Source organism: Scomber japonicus, chromosome 5, assembly GCF_027409825.1.
Source record: "Scomber japonicus isolate fScoJap1 chromosome 5, fScoJap1.pri, whole genome shotgun sequence".
NCBI classification, from domain to species: domain Eukaryota; kingdom Metazoa; phylum Chordata; class Actinopteri; order Scombriformes; family Scombridae; genus Scomber; species Scomber japonicus.
In genome coordinates this window covers 12136107-12158859 of record NC_070582.1, presented here as the reverse complement: position 1 = coordinate 12158859, position 22753 = coordinate 12136107, and the positions used below count along the sequence as shown (strand labels likewise).

Genomic DNA, 22753 nt, shown 5'->3' with positions numbered 1-22753 from the left:
TTTGTGTAGACTAGGTGCAGATTCTGAATCAGAGCTTCCTGCAATCCTCTAGTGCAGGGACTTTCAAAGTGGGAGGTGGGCCCTCTCCAGTGGAGCTCCAAACATTTTCAGAGGAGGCTAAATGATAGGAAGTGAAAAAATATTACATTTGTATCAAAATGAGATCTAAAGAGATAGTTTTAGGGAACTTTACTGTTTTCCCACTTTTCCAGGGTCAGAAAGACATTTCTTCAGACAGACTTTTTATACATTTCTTGTAATGCCAAACAGCAATACCAAGCTATCTTTGGGATCAAACAACATAATCATAATCCCACAGACATCCAGGAATTGAGAAAAACGAATAAAGTAAACTGGTGGTGGTGGTGGGGGGGGGTGTCACCTTTTTGCCTGAGGGAAGCCCTCAGTCACAGACTTGCTCTAACGTCAAAATCCCACTAGATGGTGCTGTTCTCTGAGCGTCTACTTCTCTGCATTTCCACAGGACAGCATACGTGCAGCATTTTAAGTGTTTTGCAAAGAAACCAACACAACAGACACACTTTCTTTTCTGAGATATTTATTCTTAAAAATGACTTGGGATCTTGGAATTGCTTCACATGTGTCAGTCCTGACGTGGGCCTTCTTTTCGCCGCCTCCCACGTCAGCTGTAGAGAACTCATGCAGCTGTGTAATTATGCCATCAACGCTCTACCGTGATCCTACTAGTTTAAAGCTTTGTCACAGAGAAATCAAAAGCTGCAATGATTTTCAATATATTGATATGGATAATAATTGCATAGGATAATAGCCATGCTGTACAATACACATAATTATAAAACAATGTCAGAATGATTAGTACAGATTTCCTAAAGTAGGTTTATACAATTTTTCATTATTCTCAACATTTAAGTGCATCATATAATATGATCTTTATATTGATGGTGATCTGATACATATTGTTATAGTGATTTAATACATACAATACATACATACAGTAAATCTTAACCAAATTTAGAGGGACATTGCAAAGCCCTTATAATGTAATATTGTCTGATAAAATGATAAAACCTAGAAAATGGTATGCAGTGGAATGATAAAACTGTACACAACTGTCATACCAGATTATGGTGGCATTTTCTTTTACATTGCTTGAGTTTTGTTTTTCCTCTAGAACACACAGTACAGATTTATCTACATGAAGCCACTCTCAGAGAAAATAAACAAAGAAAGCCATTTCTGTACCAAACAGAAGGTTAACATCTTGCATGCATTACTGTAGAAGTAGTAAAAATGTTAAATTATTGGATTAGAGGAGGAAAAAAAAAATCATAAACGTCACCAACTGCATGCAGCAACAATGGTTATAATGTTAACAATTCCTTAATGAGTCTTTCTTGACCTCGCTCCTTCATACAATGAAAATCATAAGGCATGCCTCATTTAACTCCTCCACAACCTTTTTAATGGCAGATAAATCATATTAACAACTGGTATGGACTCCATTCTTGTTTACCTTCATATGGTCAATACATGTGTAACGTAACCTGCAAATAAAAACACAAATTTAACCCATTAGTCAAGTCTGGCTGTAGTCTCATTTGGGTTGACAAGAGCTTCAAGTATTAAGTTCATATAGTGGATTTGTGCCCACAGGCCTGTAATACATATTTATCATCAGGCTGACAATTTCTTCCTTTTAATAATTGAATACTTACTCAGCAGACGGGCCGCTCAGTTTGTATTCCTCTGACGGAGGTTCTTGTCTTTGTGGTTGTTGGTTGAGTTAGTTTTCCTTTAGCAGGGAGTAAACGACACAATCAATTCTCACCTTAGATAACAGTACACTGTAGTGCTACAACTACAAGTCAAGTCATTGATTATTTGATTGACAAAGTGTTTTAGTCTGATGCTTATAACTGTTCAATCATTATTGTTCTTTATCAATTAAAAACACCAAAAGTTTGTCTTTTCTCTGCTTAATGACATTATAAAGTGGATAATGAACCAACCAGCTTTTTTGAGGGGGCCTGGACAACTTTTTGACAATTTATAGACTAAATACTATCACATATAATCAAATTAGGGAAAGACCTGTAGATAGGCACTCCACTAATCTTTATGTGGTGTCTTTTGTGGCTTTGAAGGGGTTTTCCTAAAGTCTGAGACTCAGCTTCAGAGTTTGGACAGAAAGCTTTTGTTACAACCTCTGTGTGTACAGTGTGAAAGTTGTGGTTGTTCACCAAGCAGGGAGGGTTTAATGAAAGATTTGATTGAGTAACACTATGGGAAATATAGGATATGGTACTTTGGGTGAGGGACCAATACTATGGACTACTTTATAGAAATTCAATACTAAATCACTGGAATACCCGTTTAATCAGTGATGAACTTTTAGTTGCAGGTCTAATGAACACTAAACAGCTGATTACATGAAAACAAATCGAAGGAGGAGAAGTAAACCAGACCTGGGTTGTATCTTAGCATTATTTTTAACCTACAGTCTTGGCGCATCATAAGGGGGGAGGGGAGGGGGGGTCTACACAGGACACCTCAGATGGAAACAGGTAAATTGAAAAACACAGCAAACTGTCCTAACTTCTTGTGATTTATTTGAACGCTGCAAAGCACAGCCACATGATGCCCCAAGCTATTTATGACCCAGATTTGGGGGTATACTGTACACTGAGCTCTAAAACAGTCAAGAGAAGATACATGATGACAAACTACCACAGAACACACGTTATCAAGCTAAACAGAGCTAAGGTGCTGAAGGTGAGATGTTTATACTTACACTGGTCCTGCTTGGTCATCGTCTGAGGCAACAAGGGAAAATATGGAGAAATGAGCACCAGAAAGTAAAAGAATCGCAAGGACGTTGCACACGTTGATGAAATGACAAGTTTTTGTTGGTTTTTTGTTGCTTTTAGTAAAAACAGCAACATGTTCCAGTAGCAGTGACTGACACATGGTGCGTTTTGGATGTTTTTCAATGTTTCAGCTGTATGTGCGGACTGTGTCATGGAATGAAAACGCAGTCTAGATGAAATGACAACATAGTAAAAAAAACAGGCCATCATGCCACAGGAAAACCAGAGTGAGGTCACTCTCACACACAGAATGCAGTAAAATTCAGCACACAATACCACATGAAAAACACATGAGGAAGTGAGAACAACTGCACGGGCAACATTTAAATTTTGAAAAAGACTGTTGTCATGCAGAGACAAGCAGTGCTCACAAAAGAACATTTGTTCTCTCAAAGAGATTAGTGGAAAGCAGCTTAATCAATATCAGCCCTCTACTGTAGGTAATAATTAATTGAAGCGGTGTGAATGGCAGATAAACACAAAATACTTTCAATTCCTTTGTGAATTGCATGCGGTTTGACTGCTGCAGTAATCATGAGTTAGATGAAACAATAAGGAGTAACTGTTGATGAAATTAAATGGTAAAAACTGAACTCGCACGAATGTTCAATACAGAACAACTCAACAGAACTGTGTACTGTGCTGCGAAGTTGAAGACGACAAGGATGGATGCTTATTGAAATTCATGAGGCATGCAAAGTCTCACACTTACCACAAACATGGTTTAGGTTATGCAATTTGGGGAAAGGGGAGGATTGGAGATATTACAATAATCTGTTAAAATATTCAACAGCCAAAGCTGACCTAATTGACAGAAATGCAAGTAACATATGAATTGTTTAACATTTCATACAACAATTCTGATGTGTGATGCAATCTATATTCTCTTTATGTTGTATTTATACTAAAAGACAGTGAAGATTGTCAAGGAGACTTAAACACTCCCATTTCTGACATTAATCAACCATGATGATAATATATTCTTTATACACAGACTGTGAGTGAGAGACACTAACAGCTCTGAGCTGTCATTTATCCGCTGCATGTTTCATATAATCAGCATGTGACAACATCAAAATTCTGTTTGAGAGGAAAAGGTCACCAAAATACCATTAATGCATAATTTATGATATAGCTCGACTTTTGAAAATAAAAGTACTCAGTAGTATTAGAAAATCCCAGGATGGCATACACAGTGTATATTCTTAAATAATGTGTCTTGTTGTTAAGCTTGCAACAGCTTGGGGACAGGACAAGGTCCCTGGAAACCCATTAATAATTGAAACTGTCCACCTCCACAACACTGCAGTATCATATTTCTCATGAATATTAAATGCATGAAATTGTCCTGACAAGGTGCGACCTCCTGCAACAGTGTCTGCCTGTTGGGTCAACCACGCCAGACTGAATTATTGAATGCAGGCAGAGCACAGTGTCAGGTGACTGTGTTGGTGTCGGTGGCAAAGGAATGACTTTAGCAGACACTCGAAACAAAGTGCGCAACCTTTCACAGTCGCCTAATTGACCGACACCGCGCTCACCGGCCTTTGGATACAAAAATCATTTGCATAAAATTATCCACAGAAATCCATGTCAACACTAAACAATAATACAAGTTTAACCACAACTTTATTTTAAAAAATGGAATAAAAAACTTGAAATATCAGAAGAGCTTTAAGCACCACTACTACTGACTCACCGTCTTGTAGATCGTCTGGCTTCTTACGCTTCTCATAAACAACGATGATGACGACCAGGATGATGATCTCGGCCAAAACCCCCAAAAGAGGCCATAAGGGGGCGAGATGACTCCGGACCCTCAGCACAGACTTCTCGTCACGGCTGCCGATCATGTTGGTGGCATTGCACTGGTACTCGCCTGGATCTAAACTAATGTCTAACTCAATAATGTGGAGCTCAGTGTAGTTGTCTTTGCTGCTGATGAAGAAACGTCCTGATGAGTTGTCGATTTCCTATTAAGGGAGAAGAGAAAAAAATAAAATCACAAAATAATGTTGTGTCAAAGAGAAATAACTATGTGTAAACTGATAATACAGCATGCTACATTAGAGAGAAACATTATAAAAAGATGTGCAGTACAAGAATCATTTTCCATTGAATGTAATGGTGCAGTTATATTTAGGTAATTCTGTATATGATATTGCAAAGAATCCTTGAAGCAAGCAGATAAGAAGATATACTGCCAGTGATACTGTTTGATAACCTGTTGTTGCATCACAATACTTCAAAGCAGCCTACCAGTGAACAAATGATGAAACATTACAGAAGGATGAACTCTCTGACCAAATAACACTCCTCAAAAGTGTATAAAAACTGTTTTGCTTGCCACAATGTCAAACTTTTTCATATTATTTCTTTTCATTTTACTATAATTTAATTTAATTTCCTAATTTATGTTTATGTTTATTTTCATCAACACAAACCAGATTACTTGAAAAATCAGGCTAACATAATGTGTAAATGTAGAGCCAGGCAATATATCGATATCGTGATATGAGACTAGATATCGTCTCAGAATTTGGATATCATAATATTGTGATGTAAGTGTTTAAAGGCTCATTACAGTAATGTGACATAATCTTTTGAATTTACAAGACTGTTTTAGGTTATAATTTTTAGTTTATATTATTTGCCTTTACCTACTTACGCATTATATCCAAATTACTGATTATTTATGATTGATGATTATTTATCAAAGATCTCATTGTGTAAATATTTTGTCAAAGCACCAATGGTCATCTCTCCATTCCTATGCTACCGCAATATGGATATTGAGGTATTTTTACAAACCTTTCACATTTACAGAAAAGTAACAGTATCATATATATTCATATAACATACCCTATGTATGCCGTTTTCAATCCTGCGCCAGGTCCAGATTGGATGAGGATAGCCCACAGACTTGCAGTAGAGTAAAGCTGTTTGGCCTTCATTCTTATTCTCACTACGCTTGTGGCCTGTGATCTCAGGAGCAGCTATAAGAAGGAAAATATCAAAGAGCTGTTGTTAGGGGTTTAAAATGATAATAATTATAATAATGATTATCAGTAACAGGAAGATAAAATATAATGTTAAAACAGCTGCAAGAGTAAATAATGTAGCAAACACTTACAAAAGATGAAAACTTACAATAAAATATAGCTATACTGTCTGTGTATATTCTGTATGACATTTTAAATGTGCCTGATTGTATGAATCAGGATGAACAGAAATGCCCCATAAGATAAAAGCAAACACTCCCAAATCCAATTTGCCTCCATAGCGATGCGTGTGTGACAGCAGAAAGGCTGCGACCAGGTTTTACCGTTGAGACATAATCCCATGCCATCAGACAAACAAGACACCATCTGCTGCCACTGAGCTGGGCATTGGTTAGATGGAGGTGTCAAGGGCGCCGGCTGCCCCTGAGCAGCCAGCAGAGCTGTTTGAAATCACAGGTCCTCACATGACAGGGCGGCTACTGCTCAAGGCCACTCCAGCCATTTTTACTGGTGACATCTCTAATGTGGCTTTGAATCTGACAAAGACGCCAACGGCTCACAAATCAACACTTACATTTAACTTCAATGGTGGCGTTGGCTGGAGGAGACTTATCAAAGGTGTAGACACACATGTACAGTCCGGCGTCGTCTCCTCTTGGTTTGACCAGCCTGCAGGGCAGAAACACACCTCACATGAACCCACGCCAGGCCGCTAAACCCTGTGTTTAACACACACACACACACACACACACACACACACACACCAACACACACACACGTTGCATAAGGTTTTGCCGTGACTCCTACTTGTACTCAGTGTTCTTATTTGGGCTGCGTGTGTCCAGGATCTCCTCCCCATTCTTCATCCAGTAGCTCTCCTCGTGGGTACCGAAGCTGCTGGTCAGGTTGCACTGCAGTGTGAAAGGAGGACTGTGGCCTTCCGAAGGAAGTGTGGTGTGTTCAGAGGCTGCGATTGACGGCTCTGTAAGAAAGACACAGATTAGCTACGATCAAAGAGATCCTCAGTTGGACTCATAAAGATGAGCATGTTGAAAAATGTGAACATAAAAAGTCCCAGACCACTGTATACACTACAGAACACCAATGGAGCCAAATGGGACCAATTATTTTGGGCATACAGTGTTCCTGATGTGAAGTTCCTTTTCTGGATTGACTTTGGAGCTTGGATGGGCATAAAACTCTACTGGTTGAATTATCAGTACAAAAGATGACAAACTGCCATTAGAAAATATCTAGTTATTTGATTAAAAAGCACAAGGCTGTTTATATAAAAATGGAAGTAGAGAAATTGACTGCAACTCCCAAAGTGCATTTCAGTAAGAGTCATCCAATCACTTTGCTAAAAAAAATGCTGTTTAGGAAACTGATAATAAGACCTGAAGTTTAAATTAATTCACTGTTGGATTATCAATAAACTTTGGATACATTTGGCAACTGTGACACCTGCAACAAAGGCAAGTCTATCTTTTCTTTTCTTTTCTTTTCTTTTCTCTCTCTCTCAACACCTTTTCATGAAGCACATTCATGCTGATGCACAAAAAATTCACTTATGCTGAAATAAACTGAAGGAAGGCTACAAAAATAATCTACTTTATGGATTTATCCTCAGGTCACAGATGCAGCCTGCCACAAGTGAATCAGCTTCTTCTCATGTCCATCCACCAACTATCTTAGCTATGATTTAGAGCAGAAATCACACATTCTCTTTAATTAAATGCATTTGTATCTGGTCGAAACAATCTGTGGAGCATCCTTGCTTAAATTAGCTTTTAAACAATTAATTGGAGAGTTTGTATTCCGCCTAATCCTGACAATCTACATGTTGTTTGTACACGTGGACACTGGTAAATAGCTCAATCTGAGGATTCACATACTTAAACATATATTTTTGTTCAACACACAAACACACACATATGGCTGGATATCCTTTGAAATGTTTTTGTACTAATCCCATACGATTCCTGAGTCTCATTATATATTCAGTTGTTTTTCTATCATTTTTTTCACTTCTAAAAAGAGGCCAAACCTTTCATGGTTGGCAAGCAGCTGCACAAGGATTTTGCTTTGAATAGAAAAAATAGTCTAAGGTTAAAACTATCTGATCAGAGAATAAGTAAACAAGATTACAGATCTGACCAGACATCTGACAGCAGCTTATACAGTCAAATGTTTGAGGGTTTTGCTTCCATTGAAGCTCTGTGCATGTACAGAACACTCACCTTCTGCATCATAAGAACTGATCATTAGAGAAATACATAAACAAACCGACTGTTTACTGCAGATGAGTAAGAGACAAGCCTAATTTATGAGTCAGAAATAAATTATACTACTATCACTGTAAAAATATCAAGGTCACACCAAATAAATATTGGATAATGTTGTGTACGTGTAGTCAGACATTTTAAAACACAGAAATAAATCCACAGCAATACAAAAAAAATTGAAATGGGATATAATGCTATTGAATTCCAGGAAAGAGGAAAAGGGAAGATGAAAGCTAAAAGGGAGGAAAAATAAAGTAAAGAGGAGCTGAAGGATATTGGGCTCTACAGGGGCGTAGGTTGAAGGATGTACTGAATGAGGATGATTCAAAATACTACTCCACTCTGCCTGAAAAAGAACAGAAACACAAGTTGGTGGAGTAGTTCTTCTTTTTTCAGCTCTGTAAGGGAGGATGGCACCTACGGAGGAAGCTAGTGGTCCTCTGGAGAGGTTTGAGGGAGGCTGAATCACACAGGAGCTGTTACATGTGGTTGCTATCGGGGGGGAGGAGGTGTTTCCTCTACACTGACCACTCACTCTGCAGCACCGTAATAGAGGCCTGAGCACGGATCCAGGTGGTGGCAGGATTTTGGTGCAGGTCGTTACGTCGCGGGTCATTGCTGGCTCTGCACTCGTAGGTCCCAATATCGTCCAGTGTGAGATGGGAGACACCCAACACACTCACTGCGTTGGTACCATAGGCCGTGCTGATGGACACCCGCCGCTTGCGGGCGCCGTCCCACAGCTGCCTGAAGGAATCGGCTCGGTTGATCTCAGAGTACCACCACTGGATTTCTGGGGTGGGGTTACCCACTACATCACAGTACAGCTCAAAGGTGTCGCCTGTGAGCTTAGTCTCAGAAAGAGGGGATTTCACAAAGCCCGCTGGTGGGGGTGGTGGTGGAGGTTTAGAGGGGGCATCATGTCCAAAAAAAAGGAAAGCGGGTGAAGGATGCAAAGGCAAGAAAATCAAAAGGGAAAATTAAAAAGGGAAAGACAAAAAGAACAAAATCTGAAATAATCAAACAGACAAAAACAGAGAAATTAAAGTAAAACAAAAAGGTTGATTCAAGTAAAAACAAGAGTAGAAAAAAAGATACACAACATGAAATGGGTTTATGGTGCAATAATGTCAAACACAAAAAAGCAAACGGTAACATCAACATTTTTGGTAGAGAATAAAGATGACCTCATATCTGCCTGAGCCATTATTACTGCTATTCCTGGGCAGCTTTAATTCAATTCTGCTGGGACGTCCCTGCAAGGCTGCTCTCACTTGGTTTTGTTCTATTAATGACATCATATAAATTTGAGCCAGACTCACACAGCTCTCACATCCAGAAAGTCCTCCAAGTGACCTTGTCATTTCCCTGCATCTTATCTGTATAATGAAAACATCATTAGCGCCCAGGAAAGCTTGTTTATATATGATTATTCAAAAAGCGAGCAGGCAAGGTGTGTTGTTAATTTCGCTGGATTGAAATGTCTCCCTCTCAGAAGTAAGTGAAACAACTGATCATGGCTGCATAGAAAGGAGGAGGAGGAGGAGGAGGAGGAGGAGGATGGGAGGGGGGCGGGGGGCTATAGTCATAATCATGGTCTATAGGCACAGCACATGAGATTGAGAGGAGATTTATAGAAGCTGCAGCTCTCGGGTCTCTAGGGAGCGTGTGGGCGCATGGTGATAGACCCCCTCCGTTTCCATAGAAGCACTCTACGGCAACAAAGTAGGAAGAGGAAGGGACAGCCAGCCAGACCAGGCAGATCATGGCAAGACAGACAATTGCATGTTCTTTTTTCTTCCATTTATCAAACTGACATAATAACCCTGTTGTACGGCCCGCTACTGAGTCATCATACTGTCGGAACATATAGATCACTTCATATAAGTACCAGTAAATATCACGGCTGAAAACTACAACCAGCACCTCAGCTCTTAACATAGAACTGCTGAGCGACAGATCCTGCCACCTCAGATGTGTCTAGATATGTCAAAAGTGCTGAGACAGTAGCACTGTCCCTGTTTCTGTCTGGATGATGTTGCTCATGTCATGCTGGTATGAATTTAGTCTTGGCTTGCGATTAGGCCTGTTTCATACGGCCTTACAGTTGTATGGTTGCAATCTTTTTTTTTTTATGCTTTATGATCACTTGAGATCATTCTGATTTACCTAAAGCTATCCCACATATTCTTTATCTTTAGATGTATAAGGCTGCATACTATTTTCATTACCAACTGGCAACTGATTTTCATTAATAGTCTCTAAAAAGTAGGAAAATTCAAAAATGTCTGTCACTATCTCCCAGAGCCAGTCCAAAAATAATCAGTTACCAAGGATATAAAACAAAGAAAAGCAGCAAAATTACACATTTTAAAAAGGGGTAAAAAGAGGAAGAGGTTAGATTTTGAGCTTGATAAATGACTGACAATTAATAAATAAAAACAAGAAAATAGCTGGCAATTAATTTGCTGCTCAGCTACTAACTGACTAATTGTCTCAGCTCTTAAAATGTGACTTAATAACATTGTTTTATTTTTTATAGTCACACACTCTGTAATTAGTAAGATAGAAAGCTCTACTGCAGCTTGATATCATAAGGTTGTATATTACTGTTCTTCTCTATAATCACATCAATCAAAATTCTTATATTATGGCGTTTATACAAGAAAATACCAAACATGTTAATGACACTGTCACTCCACTTTTTTTAATTATTCAAGAATGACTAGTTGACTAAATTCTGGTTCGCTTGTCAAACCGCAAATCTAACAGCTCAACGACAGACGACAGATGGACCAGAATCTTCCACGTATCTACCGAGGAATCCATATTAACCAGTGTAATATTACATTATTCTGGCTACCGTCCCAGTTTGTGCACCAAAACCGTTGCAGTACACGTCAAGTAGCTAATTTGATGCAGAATGAATATTCTATCAGAGCAGAAGTGAATCTTGATGGACGAGGACAGCTGGATAACCGAGAAAAAGGCAACAGAAAGCATATTTTGCATTTATCAACATGCTGGTTAATATAATTTGATACTGAAATGGTTTTAATATCAAGAGGATTTGGTCTTACATGTTTGAATCAAAGTGAATTCACTGTAATTTGCCTTGAGTGAAGTTTACAGTAAAAAACTATTTTTTTGAAGGACTACAAATTACATTTTAATTCAGGATACTAAGATTAATATATACTTTGATGTAAAACTGCCACAATTAATCGATGAATTAATCACCAGCTATTTTAATAATGGGTTCATCATTTTGATTCATTCTTTAAGAAAAAACATGCTCAAATTCTCTGATTCCAGCTTCTTAAATGTGTATATTATCTGGTTTCTTTAGCTCTCTATGATAATAACTTAAATATCTCTGTTTTTAAGGACAAAAAAATACATTTTAAGGGATGTCAATGTAGGCTTTAGGAAACAATGATCAACATTTTGTCACATTTTGTAGACCAAACTAATCACTTACTTGTGAAAATAATCAAGACTAATTGATAATGAAAATAATCATTAGCTGCAGCCCTGCTTTGATGCAGTCTACTCTTAGTGTGTATTTAAATGTGTCTAATCATTCTGGGGTTTTAATATTTTGCATTCAGGGTATCAGCGAGCACCAGAAACAGCTGAGCTATAAAGAAGGTCGGTACAACAACACTCCCCAGTAATGATTGCCTTTGATGTTACACATATGAGAGAAATGCAAATTAGAGCTGAAAAGATCAGTCGATGAATCAATTAGTCAACGGTCACAAAATGAATGCAACTATCATGAGAGTCAGTTAAATATGTATTTTTTTTTAAGCACACATGCTGAACATTCACTAGTTTCAGATTTTCAGTTGTTAGAACTTCATGCTTTTCTTTATCTTACATGATAAACTAAGTAATGTTGGATTTTGAACTGTTGCTCAAACAACTTAAAGGTATCACTTTGGGCTTTAGAGAATTGTGTGGGCTTTTTTGGTTTTACTATTTTCTAACATTTTACAGATAAAGTTGTCTATTAATAAACATTTTCTTATTCAGATAAACCCTTATATTTGTGAGTAACTGCTGTGATGTATACTGGTATACACTGGTTGAGCAATCTGTTGTTCTGTTGAATGTGTGACAAAACGTCCACATTTTTTGCTTTGTACTGACCGCTATATTGGTCAGCTAATGTTATCAGCTGATATTAGCCTATGACAGCTACAGTATATCAGTATCAGCATATATGTTATCAGATGTGCATCTTGTATTTGGTACCACATTTGAGGGATCACTGCAAACAATGTGCATTTATGTATATATTCTGTTTATAAGATTTCATATCAATATTAGGTTGTTTTTTTTACTCCAGTATCAGCATCGCCCCCAAAAATCCACCATCAGTTCATCCTTATAATTACAATACATGAAAATGTCATTCTCTATGAATGAATGACGACATCAGATTTCATGAACTTACCTCAAACCCAAATCCACATATGGTGAAAAATACGTCAGTGCTCGGACAGCTGCACTCTGACTTGAACCCTAGATTTTATCTCAGCACGTCTTAATACTTAAAGAGGAACCCGACAGTCCTGCGTCCCAAATCAAGTATCAACTCTATTCATTACACTCTATTCATTACCAGAGCACAACCTAATAGTCTGTTTGCATGAATCAATCCATTAATTGAATTTTCCTTCATCGCCTTTTTTGTGGCTTCCATGTGAGAAATTACAAAGAAGAGTTTTAACGACACTGTTAAACAGCTTCCTTCTACTCTGGATGAAACATACACCCTTAGGGAACCTTAACGGGAATTGCTTCACATGTGAGCAGCCATTAGCAGACACAAATGGCCTCTGCAATGTGGTTGGCTGCTGTGTGAGTTAATACAGACTCAGCTGCCTGGGACTGTACAAAGCATGAAGAAAACAAGATACACACTAAAGAAGTAACAGTTTGGTGTATTTACTGTTTATCCTATGACTAGTCCCCAGTAAAAGTCAGTAAAAAAAAAAAAAAAAGATCCCACCTTATAGCTACCTGTCAGATAAAAACCCATTACATTTAGCAGAGCTTTATCCGCTTTCCACTGATTGAAGAGGAAACGTTACGAGTGGGTGTGCAGCAGTGTAGGAGATGTGTGATGCATTCCTACACATGGTCAACTCAGAGGAAAAAAAAGGCCCAAGCTGAATAAATTCTCGCCTCATTCTCGAACGAATACAAAAAGGGATGAAAGCTACACTTGCACGGTTACACCTCAGCTGAGACAGGGTTACGCTGCTCTAATCTGTTTGCTGGGGATGAGATTTATGAGCATGAGGGTCATTTAGAAGAGTGGAGCCTCAGCCGAGGAATCAATGCCATTCTGCAGTGCAGTGCGTCTCAGTGAAGAGTTAACAGATTCACTGTTGCAAGAAGACATTAAAGCCATGGTTCCCAGTGCAGCATCTCTGCTCTAAAAATAGAAGCATGCAGCAAAATGGACTGATGCTATTTACAGACCTACACTTCAAAAAAGAAAAAAAAAAAGAAAAAAGGGGGGGAAGAATTACATACATGTTATGCTTCGTATCTCGCCCCTGCATGAGATGAGTGAGTGATACACTGCTGGATACTAAATGCTGAATTCCTGAGCCACATCTTTACATAGGCTATCTGAGTGGACCCCAAGCATGACAGCATGTTGATTATTTAGTGTATGTGTGTGTGTTTGTGTGTGTGTCTGTATTCATGTGTGTGTATGAAGATTTTGTTGAACTTCAGTGTGACACCATCTCCCTCCTCCACCTTTTTCCTATTCCCCAGATATATGATGAGCAGAACTTGCCCTTGCTGATTGAACGGCTCATGTTGCGACTCTGTATTCAGCTCCACACTTCAAAGGACATTTTAGGGACACCGCACGGGGCCTCCGTGTGGCCCACTTCAGCCTAACGAGCACATATTGTAGCCTATTAATGATTTATTGACTCTTCATTTCAAACGCTCGGGTTGCACAAACACCACTTCCTTCGATAAATATATGCTATAAGGGACACATGTAATGACTTGGCCGGTGGAGAGATATTCCTAAAGAGAGAGACGTCTTGTTGTGGTCCATCAAAATGCCCCAGTGTCAGAAATAAAGGCGACATCCCTCCTTAAAAACCCGCATTTTCACCCAATTGCGGGATGCCGTCATGTATTTTTTTCTAAGGAGACTTTATTTCTTACCGTTTTGGGAAGATACGGACTGCAGCATTAGCGCTCCTAATATCACCACCGAGTAGGACATGACTGCAGCTCTTCGTTTGCCAGGTATCATCTTCGGAGACGGCCGGTGCCGGTAAGCAATTGCTATGCGGTGACCTGATGGTGCGGTGCGGTGTGGTGCGGTGTCTCCGAGGCTCGCACCTGCAGACACTCCGGTCGTGTCACGCAAGGAGGGAGGGAGGTGTCTCTAGGTAGACTAGCGGGTAACACGGTGTTGCTGCTGGCTGGCTGGCTACCTGTGCAACTCTCTCTGCTGTCAGCCCGGTGCATCGAGGGAACCACCTCTTTTTTTTAACCAGCTGTCTAATCTCGCGAGATCTTGAGCATCACAAGACGTCCTATAATAACTGGAGCAGAAATCAATTCTATAAATGAGCAAGATGGACGGTATGTTTTAGTCACTCTCTCCAAGAAGAAGAAGAAGAAGACAACACGAAGAAGAAGAAGACAATTAAAATGTCAATTTTTTATTGCAGCTAGATTAACTCATAGTAAAGGATAGGTTCACTATTTTTCAAATGTGTCTTAAAACAACAGCCATGTGTCCACATAAACACTGAAAGAGGTTTCCCTCACTGTAATCATATGCAACTTACAAAAGGTTAATTGGAAACGTAAAGCCTCCAGTGCACCAACACTGAGAATGGACTTCACAGTGAAATAGGAGACATCGTGCGTCCAACAGCTTAACCTCTGAGATGATAGATGATGTAATTGACAGAGAAGTAATTTTAAGGATTTGAATTCGGTCATTATGCTTTTCCAGCTTCTCTAAATGTTATCCGGTCTCTTTTTGTCATCTATGATAGTAAACAGAGAGTCTTTGCTTTGGAAAACAGTGGTCAAAATTTTTCATCAGAAATTGCATCCAAACTTTTGATAACCGTATGTTTATCTGGTTTAAACAGACACCTGCCAACCAATCTGAGGTACCTTGTTAATATAGAACAGTGAACTGTGCAGAGTGCTTAACAAACCAGTATAGGCATTAAATTGTGCCATGGGTCAAGCAGTTTCTCAGGCTGACTAAGCCCTGGCCTCAAGCACATGAGCTTTAAGCAGACTTTTAATCCTATTTCTCTTTGAACTAATTGAGGATAGCATGCTGGTAGGCTCACACCCACAACAATATAACCCTGTTCCTTAACCACACCCTTACAAAAAAAGTCCTGCAGGATAATAGACCTTTTCCAGGGCAGAAATTTTGAGTTGTAGCCACAGGAAAAGCACAGATGGACATAATGACATTAATGATGGCTGCATTTAATTTAAGTTCCGCAGGATTGTGTGTGTTTGAATTAGGTTGAAAATACATACTGAGGTGTAATCAGTCACACTTGCTGATGTGGCAGTTACCAAATCTCTTATTGTTTAGGGTTATAAACCATAATCATGTGAAGAGGCAAAGAGGCAAAGTTTATTTTTCACATTTTATGAACCAAAAAAACATAAGCATATTTTCGGTATTGCTTGACTTTCATACACAAAACCAACATTGTATTCATGTTTTACTTTTTTTCTAAACAAAAACAATTTGTTACAATTCAAAAGCAATTGTAACAACTAATCATATATCATGAAAAAATGTGTGTGCTTTTTCAATTTTTGTGATATGAGGAATGAAACTTTCTGAGTCCATTAAAATTGTGTGATCTACCGTGTCAAAAGCTCCACTTAAGTCTAAAAGAATTAAAACTGTGCTATCTCCCCTGTCCGTTGTTAAAAGGGTGTCGTTGGTTACCTTGAGGAGGGCTGTTTCTGTGCTATGTAATGATGTGTGCTGACTGAAATGACATTTTGAGACATAAAACTTAAAAGTTGAGTTGAAACCACTTTTTTTTTTAAATAGAGAGAAATAGACCTTCTAAAGAACTGTTAATGATCATTAAAATAATGGGTCCAACTGTATCAATGACTTGACAAAACAATGACAAAATTTTGAGCGAATGACATCAAGGCTGCACGTGGTGTGCTTCATTTGGGCTATGATTTCAGTTAAAAACAGCAAATATATGGGTTTAAAATGACTAAAATAACAGTGAATGTCTCTACTGGTAAGTAAAACCTAGGCTGGGGGGGTAATTTGTTTTTGTATGTCTAAGACTTTTTTGCTAAAAAGAATCTAAAAAGCTCTCACAGGTTTCTTGTGAGGCATCGATAAAATGACAGGGGGAGGGGTTGATGACAAAGTCTAAAGTTTGAAATAAAATTCTGGGGTTAGAATGATTTGCTAAAATCAGATTAGAAAAAAATTATGGTTTTGCCTCTTTAACTACTCTTTGATAAAACCTCAAAGTGTCTTTCCACATTTCATAAAATACATGTAGATCTGTCTTTTTCTATTTACGTTCAATTCCCCTGCAGTCTCTCTTTAATTTTTGGGTGGCTTCAGTAAGCCTAGGTTGTTTTTTGATTTTTTCTCCTTGTAGGGGGCAACAGAGTCCAGGACGGACTTACATGTATGATTAAAAAAGGAGACCAGCTCCTCTGTATTAAAATGAGGATTATAAACAGTTAAAAAGGCGGAAGTAAAGAGCTCATAGAAGTTGCTAGCAGACACACAGCTGCTTCTTTCCCCCTGCCAGCTGTGAACTTTTCTTTGAGAAACCCAGTGAGAGGCCACAAGCAGTACGAGTCGGCAACAACACCTCGAGCAGCATCACACTCAGCACAGGGGCCCCCCAAGGCTGTGTTCTCAGTCCCCTGCTCTTCACACTGCTGACACACAACTGCACACCAACCTACAGCACCAATCACATGGTGAAGTTTGCTTTGGTGGGTCTCATCACCAAGAACGACAAGATTCACTACAGGAAGGAGGTCAACCTGGACCACCAACACTGCATCACTGATGAAGAAAGCCCAGTGGTGCCTCTACGTCCTCCGCAAACTGAAGCGAGCAAAAGCTCCCCCACCCATCTTGTGCACATTCTACCGGGGCACCATTGAAAGCATCCTGACCAGCTGTATCACTGTGTGGGGCAGGAGCTGCACTGAATACAGCAGAAAAGCACTGCAACACATAGTGAATACAGCTGGTAAGATCATTGGTGCCCCACTCCCCTCCTTGCAAGACATATATATCACCCGCCTCACCCAAAAAACTACCTCGATTGTGAGCGACGCCAGCCACACAGTCTGTTCACCCTCTCGTCTTATAGGAGCCTCGGTGCCTGCACCACCAGACTTACAAACAGCTTCATCCACCAAGCTGTCAGGAAGCTAAATTCCCCCCGCATTATTATTATTACCAAACGTCTTCTCGATTCCTTTGTATGTCTAGTACATGTGATTGAATTGACTTTGACTTTGACTTTGACTGCATCAAAAAACAGCTAAACAAAGTGGCTACCTGATGAACTGAGTTGGTGACCAAAGCATAGAGAGAAAGTTGGACTTTCATGCACCTGGAGGCCAGAAACTCAACTCCAATGGGATGAAACTGAAATGTTGGATGTACTGTAACCAGCCTGTCTGTCAGCCGGCTGATTTTGGAGATCTTCTGCCTTCTAGTGGCCAAACAATGATTTACACAATTACTGCTATAAGGAGAGACAATTTCCTTAGAAACAGCTTTCTGCACAGCTCATCTGTCTTCAAACATTTTCTTAGTAGCTAACAAGTCAAAGAAATTAAACCAATAAAACAGAGATCAGTTTAGTTGATTACATTAGTTTTATGTTGTGCAATATTAAATGAATACAGTGTGTATTGTTTATATATTTTGTCATTGTGCAAGAATAAAAAGGATAATATACATTTTTAACATTTCTATCATCATGTATTTTATGGTATGTTATCAGATTTTTTACAATATTGTTAATAATCATTGTCAAGTACACGCTGTACTTTGTACAATCACACAGAAAGTGAAACTGGTAAACTCAGTTCAGCACTTAAGTAAGTGTTCTCACGTTAAACTCTTAGCAGAGCATGCAGATGCAACCGCAGTTAACCAAGAGCAGTTCATTCAAGACTTAACTGCATCACACAAATACCATTCATTACATCAATACTACATTGTATTAAATCTCATTATATTTCAAAAACCACAATCCAGGGCAATCCAGTTGAAGTTTTTGACCGAAAACGTAGAAATTACGATTTCTGAGCACAACTAGAATGCAAAACATTAAACAACCCACTCCTGCAATTACAGCCTCTGAAAGTGAGCCATTGGACACAAGCAGTAAAACGTCAGTTCTGAACACCACGTGTGACCAGTGCAAGGAGACCAGAATATGGGAATGCTAGGGGAAATATACTAATATGTTAAGTCTAACTGTGGTGTTTTGTACAAGTTGGAGGTGGTTGGTGGATTTCTTGGACAGTCCAGCAAATAATGACTTATTCTAATCTTGGGTGGAGATAGCTGGAGATTGATTGCTGACTGTTTTTTTTTAATCTTTGAATGAAAGAAATTAAACAATCCTGACAATATTCCTAATTTAATATCTGATATGCTAAAATGTTTAGGGAAGTTCAGGTCTGATTCAAAAATTACTCCCAGGTTTCTGGTCTCATGAGTGCAGTGAAAAACCAGGCAAAACTAAAGTTTCACTTACACAATCCTTGTGTGATTTGGGTCCAGTCACAGTCACTTTAATGTTGTCATTGTTCAGCATTAGGAAGTTACTGGACATCAAGGATCTTACCTGTGGCAGACAGGCTGTTAGTGAGTGAAGTAACTAAGGTGAAGTCTAATGGGAATTTATGGACAAATATACCTGTTTATCGTCAGCATACAAATGTTAAGGAATACTGGAGTTGTGGATAACTTGATTCAGTGGTACTCTGGAAACATGTAGATGGAGAACAGTAAAGACCCTTGAGAAATGCTGCAGGTGATATTCACGTAGCTAGAGGAGACATTTAAAAACGCCTCCTCCTGGAAACTTTATCGACAGTTCATTGGAATCAGGAGAGCAGTGAATAAGAGAGTTTATGGCCTTAATTTTTTAGGATTTGCAGCAATAAGGTGTGAGTATTTTGATCTTCCTTTACAGTGTTGTTAGGGTTAGCTAACTCTTCAAAAGGCTCAAGCCTGATAGGTGTTTAAGAAATTCTCATTTGTCTGTGAAGTCATGAGTCGAAAGTGTTGAGGGCCTCTCTGGTTAGAGACCGCATGCACTAGAGGAACTTTCTTTTTTATTTTGTTTTATACTTGTAGTGGCCTTCTTGTTTTCAAATTAGTATGCACACTTTTTATATTTTCTTTGTAAGATCTCAAATTAATTGTATCACTCTAAAGACCTGCATGACCGTTCACACTGACATTCACTTCTTAAAATGCAGACGATAAACAGGAAAGGAAACTAGCTTTTGACCACACATCCTGTATGTAGTTTGCACTACATGCATTATACACCACCTTATAATATAAGGCCTTTACAATGGAGTTACATTCAATCCAGAAGGCATATTAGCATGCATTAAAAATGGGATAATATTAATATTAGATTAATGTAATATTACACAAGAAATGTTTTTTCTTTGACTAACCTTCTTATTCCTGTGATACAGTAGAGCGATACATTCTCTGTTTCACCACTGTAGATTTTCAAGCCTGTGTATCTTCATGTGAATCCCCAAGAGCCCCCAACCACAACCTCGGAGAAGCTGCAAGAGTATAGTGCAGCCATTTTCTTCTCTGGCTGCATGAACTTCACAATACATTGACTTCAGAAAGTATTTGGGGTTTTTTCACATTTTGTTCTTGTTGTACCTCCAAATTTGAATTTATTGAAACATTTAAAGTTTATAACTCAACAACAACTTGAACATCAAACACATGGCCTTATGAAGATGGCAAGATTTTAGCAAATGTAACCTTATAAACATCCAATAGCAACTTAAGTCTTGATTTGCGTTTGTGATTATCAAAAGAACAAAAGTCCAATTCCTCTTTCCTTCTAGCTCTGTTTTGGACTTCTATAAATTCTTGTGGTAAATTGTGGTATGCCTATTTTATAGTGGCTATAGTGGCCATGATGGTCACCAGTCAGTCATACAAGAGTACAGGCAAGCCATTCTCCATGTTGACAAAGTATCTCATCATACAACGAGGAGTCCTCCTAAGTGACGCCTAAAGATGCCTAGCTACAGCATATGTTGATAAAAGGATTCGATCCATCTCCCAAAATATACATATTTTTCTATAGTTAAAGTTTTTATTTGCAAACTGTGGTACATAACATTGAAAAAGGTAAAAGAAAAGGTCAGACTGTAATACAACATATATGGGGTAAGTGTTCCTGGTTAAAAGAGAACAACAGAAAATACAACATATAATCTTGATAGACATACATCACACAGGTCACAAAATAAAAACATAAGCTGCATGTACAGAGGCTTGGGTGTAGGCACTAGTTAGAGGTCAAATATTCTGTAAAGTAAGTCCCAACTTCCTAGGACCACAGGCCCTTTACCTTTTATTTTAGCCAGCATAACTTCATATGACACGGTTTGCGTTCTTGGAATGTTGGCTTGGTAGGTGATTTCCATTGTCTCAGTATAATTCTAGCAGCCGAGGTTATACTCACCATCAACACTGAATGTGTATCTTTTGTCAGTTTTGGTATCACTGTTCTGTCTCCTAGCAGACATAGACGTGGGTAGGCTGGTAGGTTTATTCTTGCCCATTTCTCTAGGTATGTCAGTATTTTAAGCCAAAACGGCTTGACCATAGCACATTCCCACATGAGATGCAGAAAGGTGCCTGTTTCCTTTTTATATTTCCAGCATAGATTAGTCTTTATAAACCCTATTCTAAAAAGCCTACACGGTGTCCAGTAAGTAGGATTTTATATTGAATACATTTGCCTCTAATTTCCTTGATATATTTGACATTATCACCTAAGATCTGTTCCCAGGTTTTCACATGTCAGGTAAACTGAGTTATTGTAGAATACTGTTCCTTTCTGGTTACATGGGTTTTGGAGGAAATTAGCTACTGGGTTTTCTGCATTGTTGGGCAGAACTTTTTTCATAATACAGTGTCTAATCTGCAAGTACTTCCAAAAGTCACCTTTCTATCGCAGATTATACTCTTGAACTAACTCAGCAAGTGATTTAAGATCACCAATTGTATGATTTCCATTCTCCATCTTATCCAGAGCACTGTTTGTTTTTCTATTTTTATTTCTGGGTTGAGCCCTAATGAGGCATATTGCTGTTTGTAATGTGAGAGTTTATGTATTTTGTGAACTTTTGCCTCCTTTGATGGAGGGGTTTGCACTTATGGTGGCTGCTAGAGGTTCCAAGGCAATTGTAAATAACAATGGCGAAAGGGGGCACCCCAGTCTAGTTCTAGAGCTCAAAGAATGATGCGATCACACAATTTGTCATAACTGCGGTTTTGGGATTACTGTAGATTATTTTGATCCATCTCATGAAACCATTTCTAAAACAAAACCTTGACAGGGCCAAGTGAAGAAAACCCCACTCGACCCTGTCAAAGGCCTTTTCAGCATCGAGTGAGACAGCAGCCACTGATGCCACATTGGAAGAATTCAACCACATTAAATGTATAAGCCTTCATAGGCTATCAGTAGAAGATCTACCCTTTAGAAAACCAACTTGGTCTGTATGTATAATGTGGGGTAAAATTGTTCCAAGCCTTAGAGCCAATACTTTGGCTAGTATATTGCTGTCTACATTAATTAGGCTAATTGGCCTGAAGTTAGCAGCGTCAAAATGGTCTCTGCCCTTTTTAGGAATTAATGAGATAAGTGCCTCATTCAGAGATGGTGGAAGTGAGCCTGTCTGGAAAGCCTCTTTATATACCTTTGTCAAAACAGGGGTTATTATATCTATATACGCTTTGTAGTATTCAACCGGCAACCAGTCAGTTCCAGGTGATTTCCCTGTTTTCATAGTTCTAATGGACGTTTCCACCTCATCCTGGGACACTGGTTTGTCAAGAATATCTACCTGTTCGGGTGATAAGTTTGGCAGATTTATGTTCATGAAGAAGTTCTACAGAGATTCATTGTTTGGCATGCCAGATGATTTGTACAGATTCTCATAAAAGTTTTTAAAGACATCATTAATTTCCTTGGAGGAAGTTACCAGTGACTCCCCTGTTCATATTGCAAGAATAACATGGGCTATGCTTTGTTCCTTAAGCTGTCTGGCCAACAGTTTGCCTATTTTCTCTCCTGATTTGTAAAATGTTGTTTTCAATCTAAATAGAGCATATTCAGCTTTTTTGTTGAATATTTCTTGTATTTTAGATTTACATTTGCAAATATCATTAAACAGGCTTTCAAAGTAATGTTCTCATCTCCCAAAATATTTTAAAAAACTAACCGCAGTCTCTCAGAATCACACACCTGTGTTGATGAATATTTTCCTTAATATTCACTGACAA

General features: G+C 38.7%; 1 protein-coding gene across 3 annotated transcripts; it reads right to left on the bottom strand.

Annotated features, from left to right (window-relative positions):
* Positions 1-1713: 1713 nt before the first annotated feature.
* On the bottom strand, positions 1714-14525 carry nptna (neuroplastin a). 3 transcript variants are annotated; one of them, XM_053319818.1, is made up of 8 exons: positions 14344-14525; positions 8672-9019; positions 6659-6833; positions 6426-6520; positions 5712-5845; positions 4549-4822; positions 2774-2795; positions 1714-1774 (listed from the first exon to the last, which is right to left on the bottom strand). In XM_053319818.1, exons 1-8 carry the CDS (start codon positions 14432-14434, stop codon positions 1714-1716), a joined length of 1200 nt encoding a protein of 399 aa, XP_053175793.1. In that variant the 5' UTR covers positions 14435-14525. The 3 variants fall into 3 exon arrangements, with proteins under 3 accessions (XP_053175793.1, XP_053175794.1, XP_053175795.1); XM_053319819.1 differs by lacking the exon at positions 8672-9019; XM_053319820.1 differs by lacking the exon at positions 8672-9019 and having other exon boundaries at positions 2774-2783.
* Positions 14526-22753: the final 8228 nt, after the last annotated feature.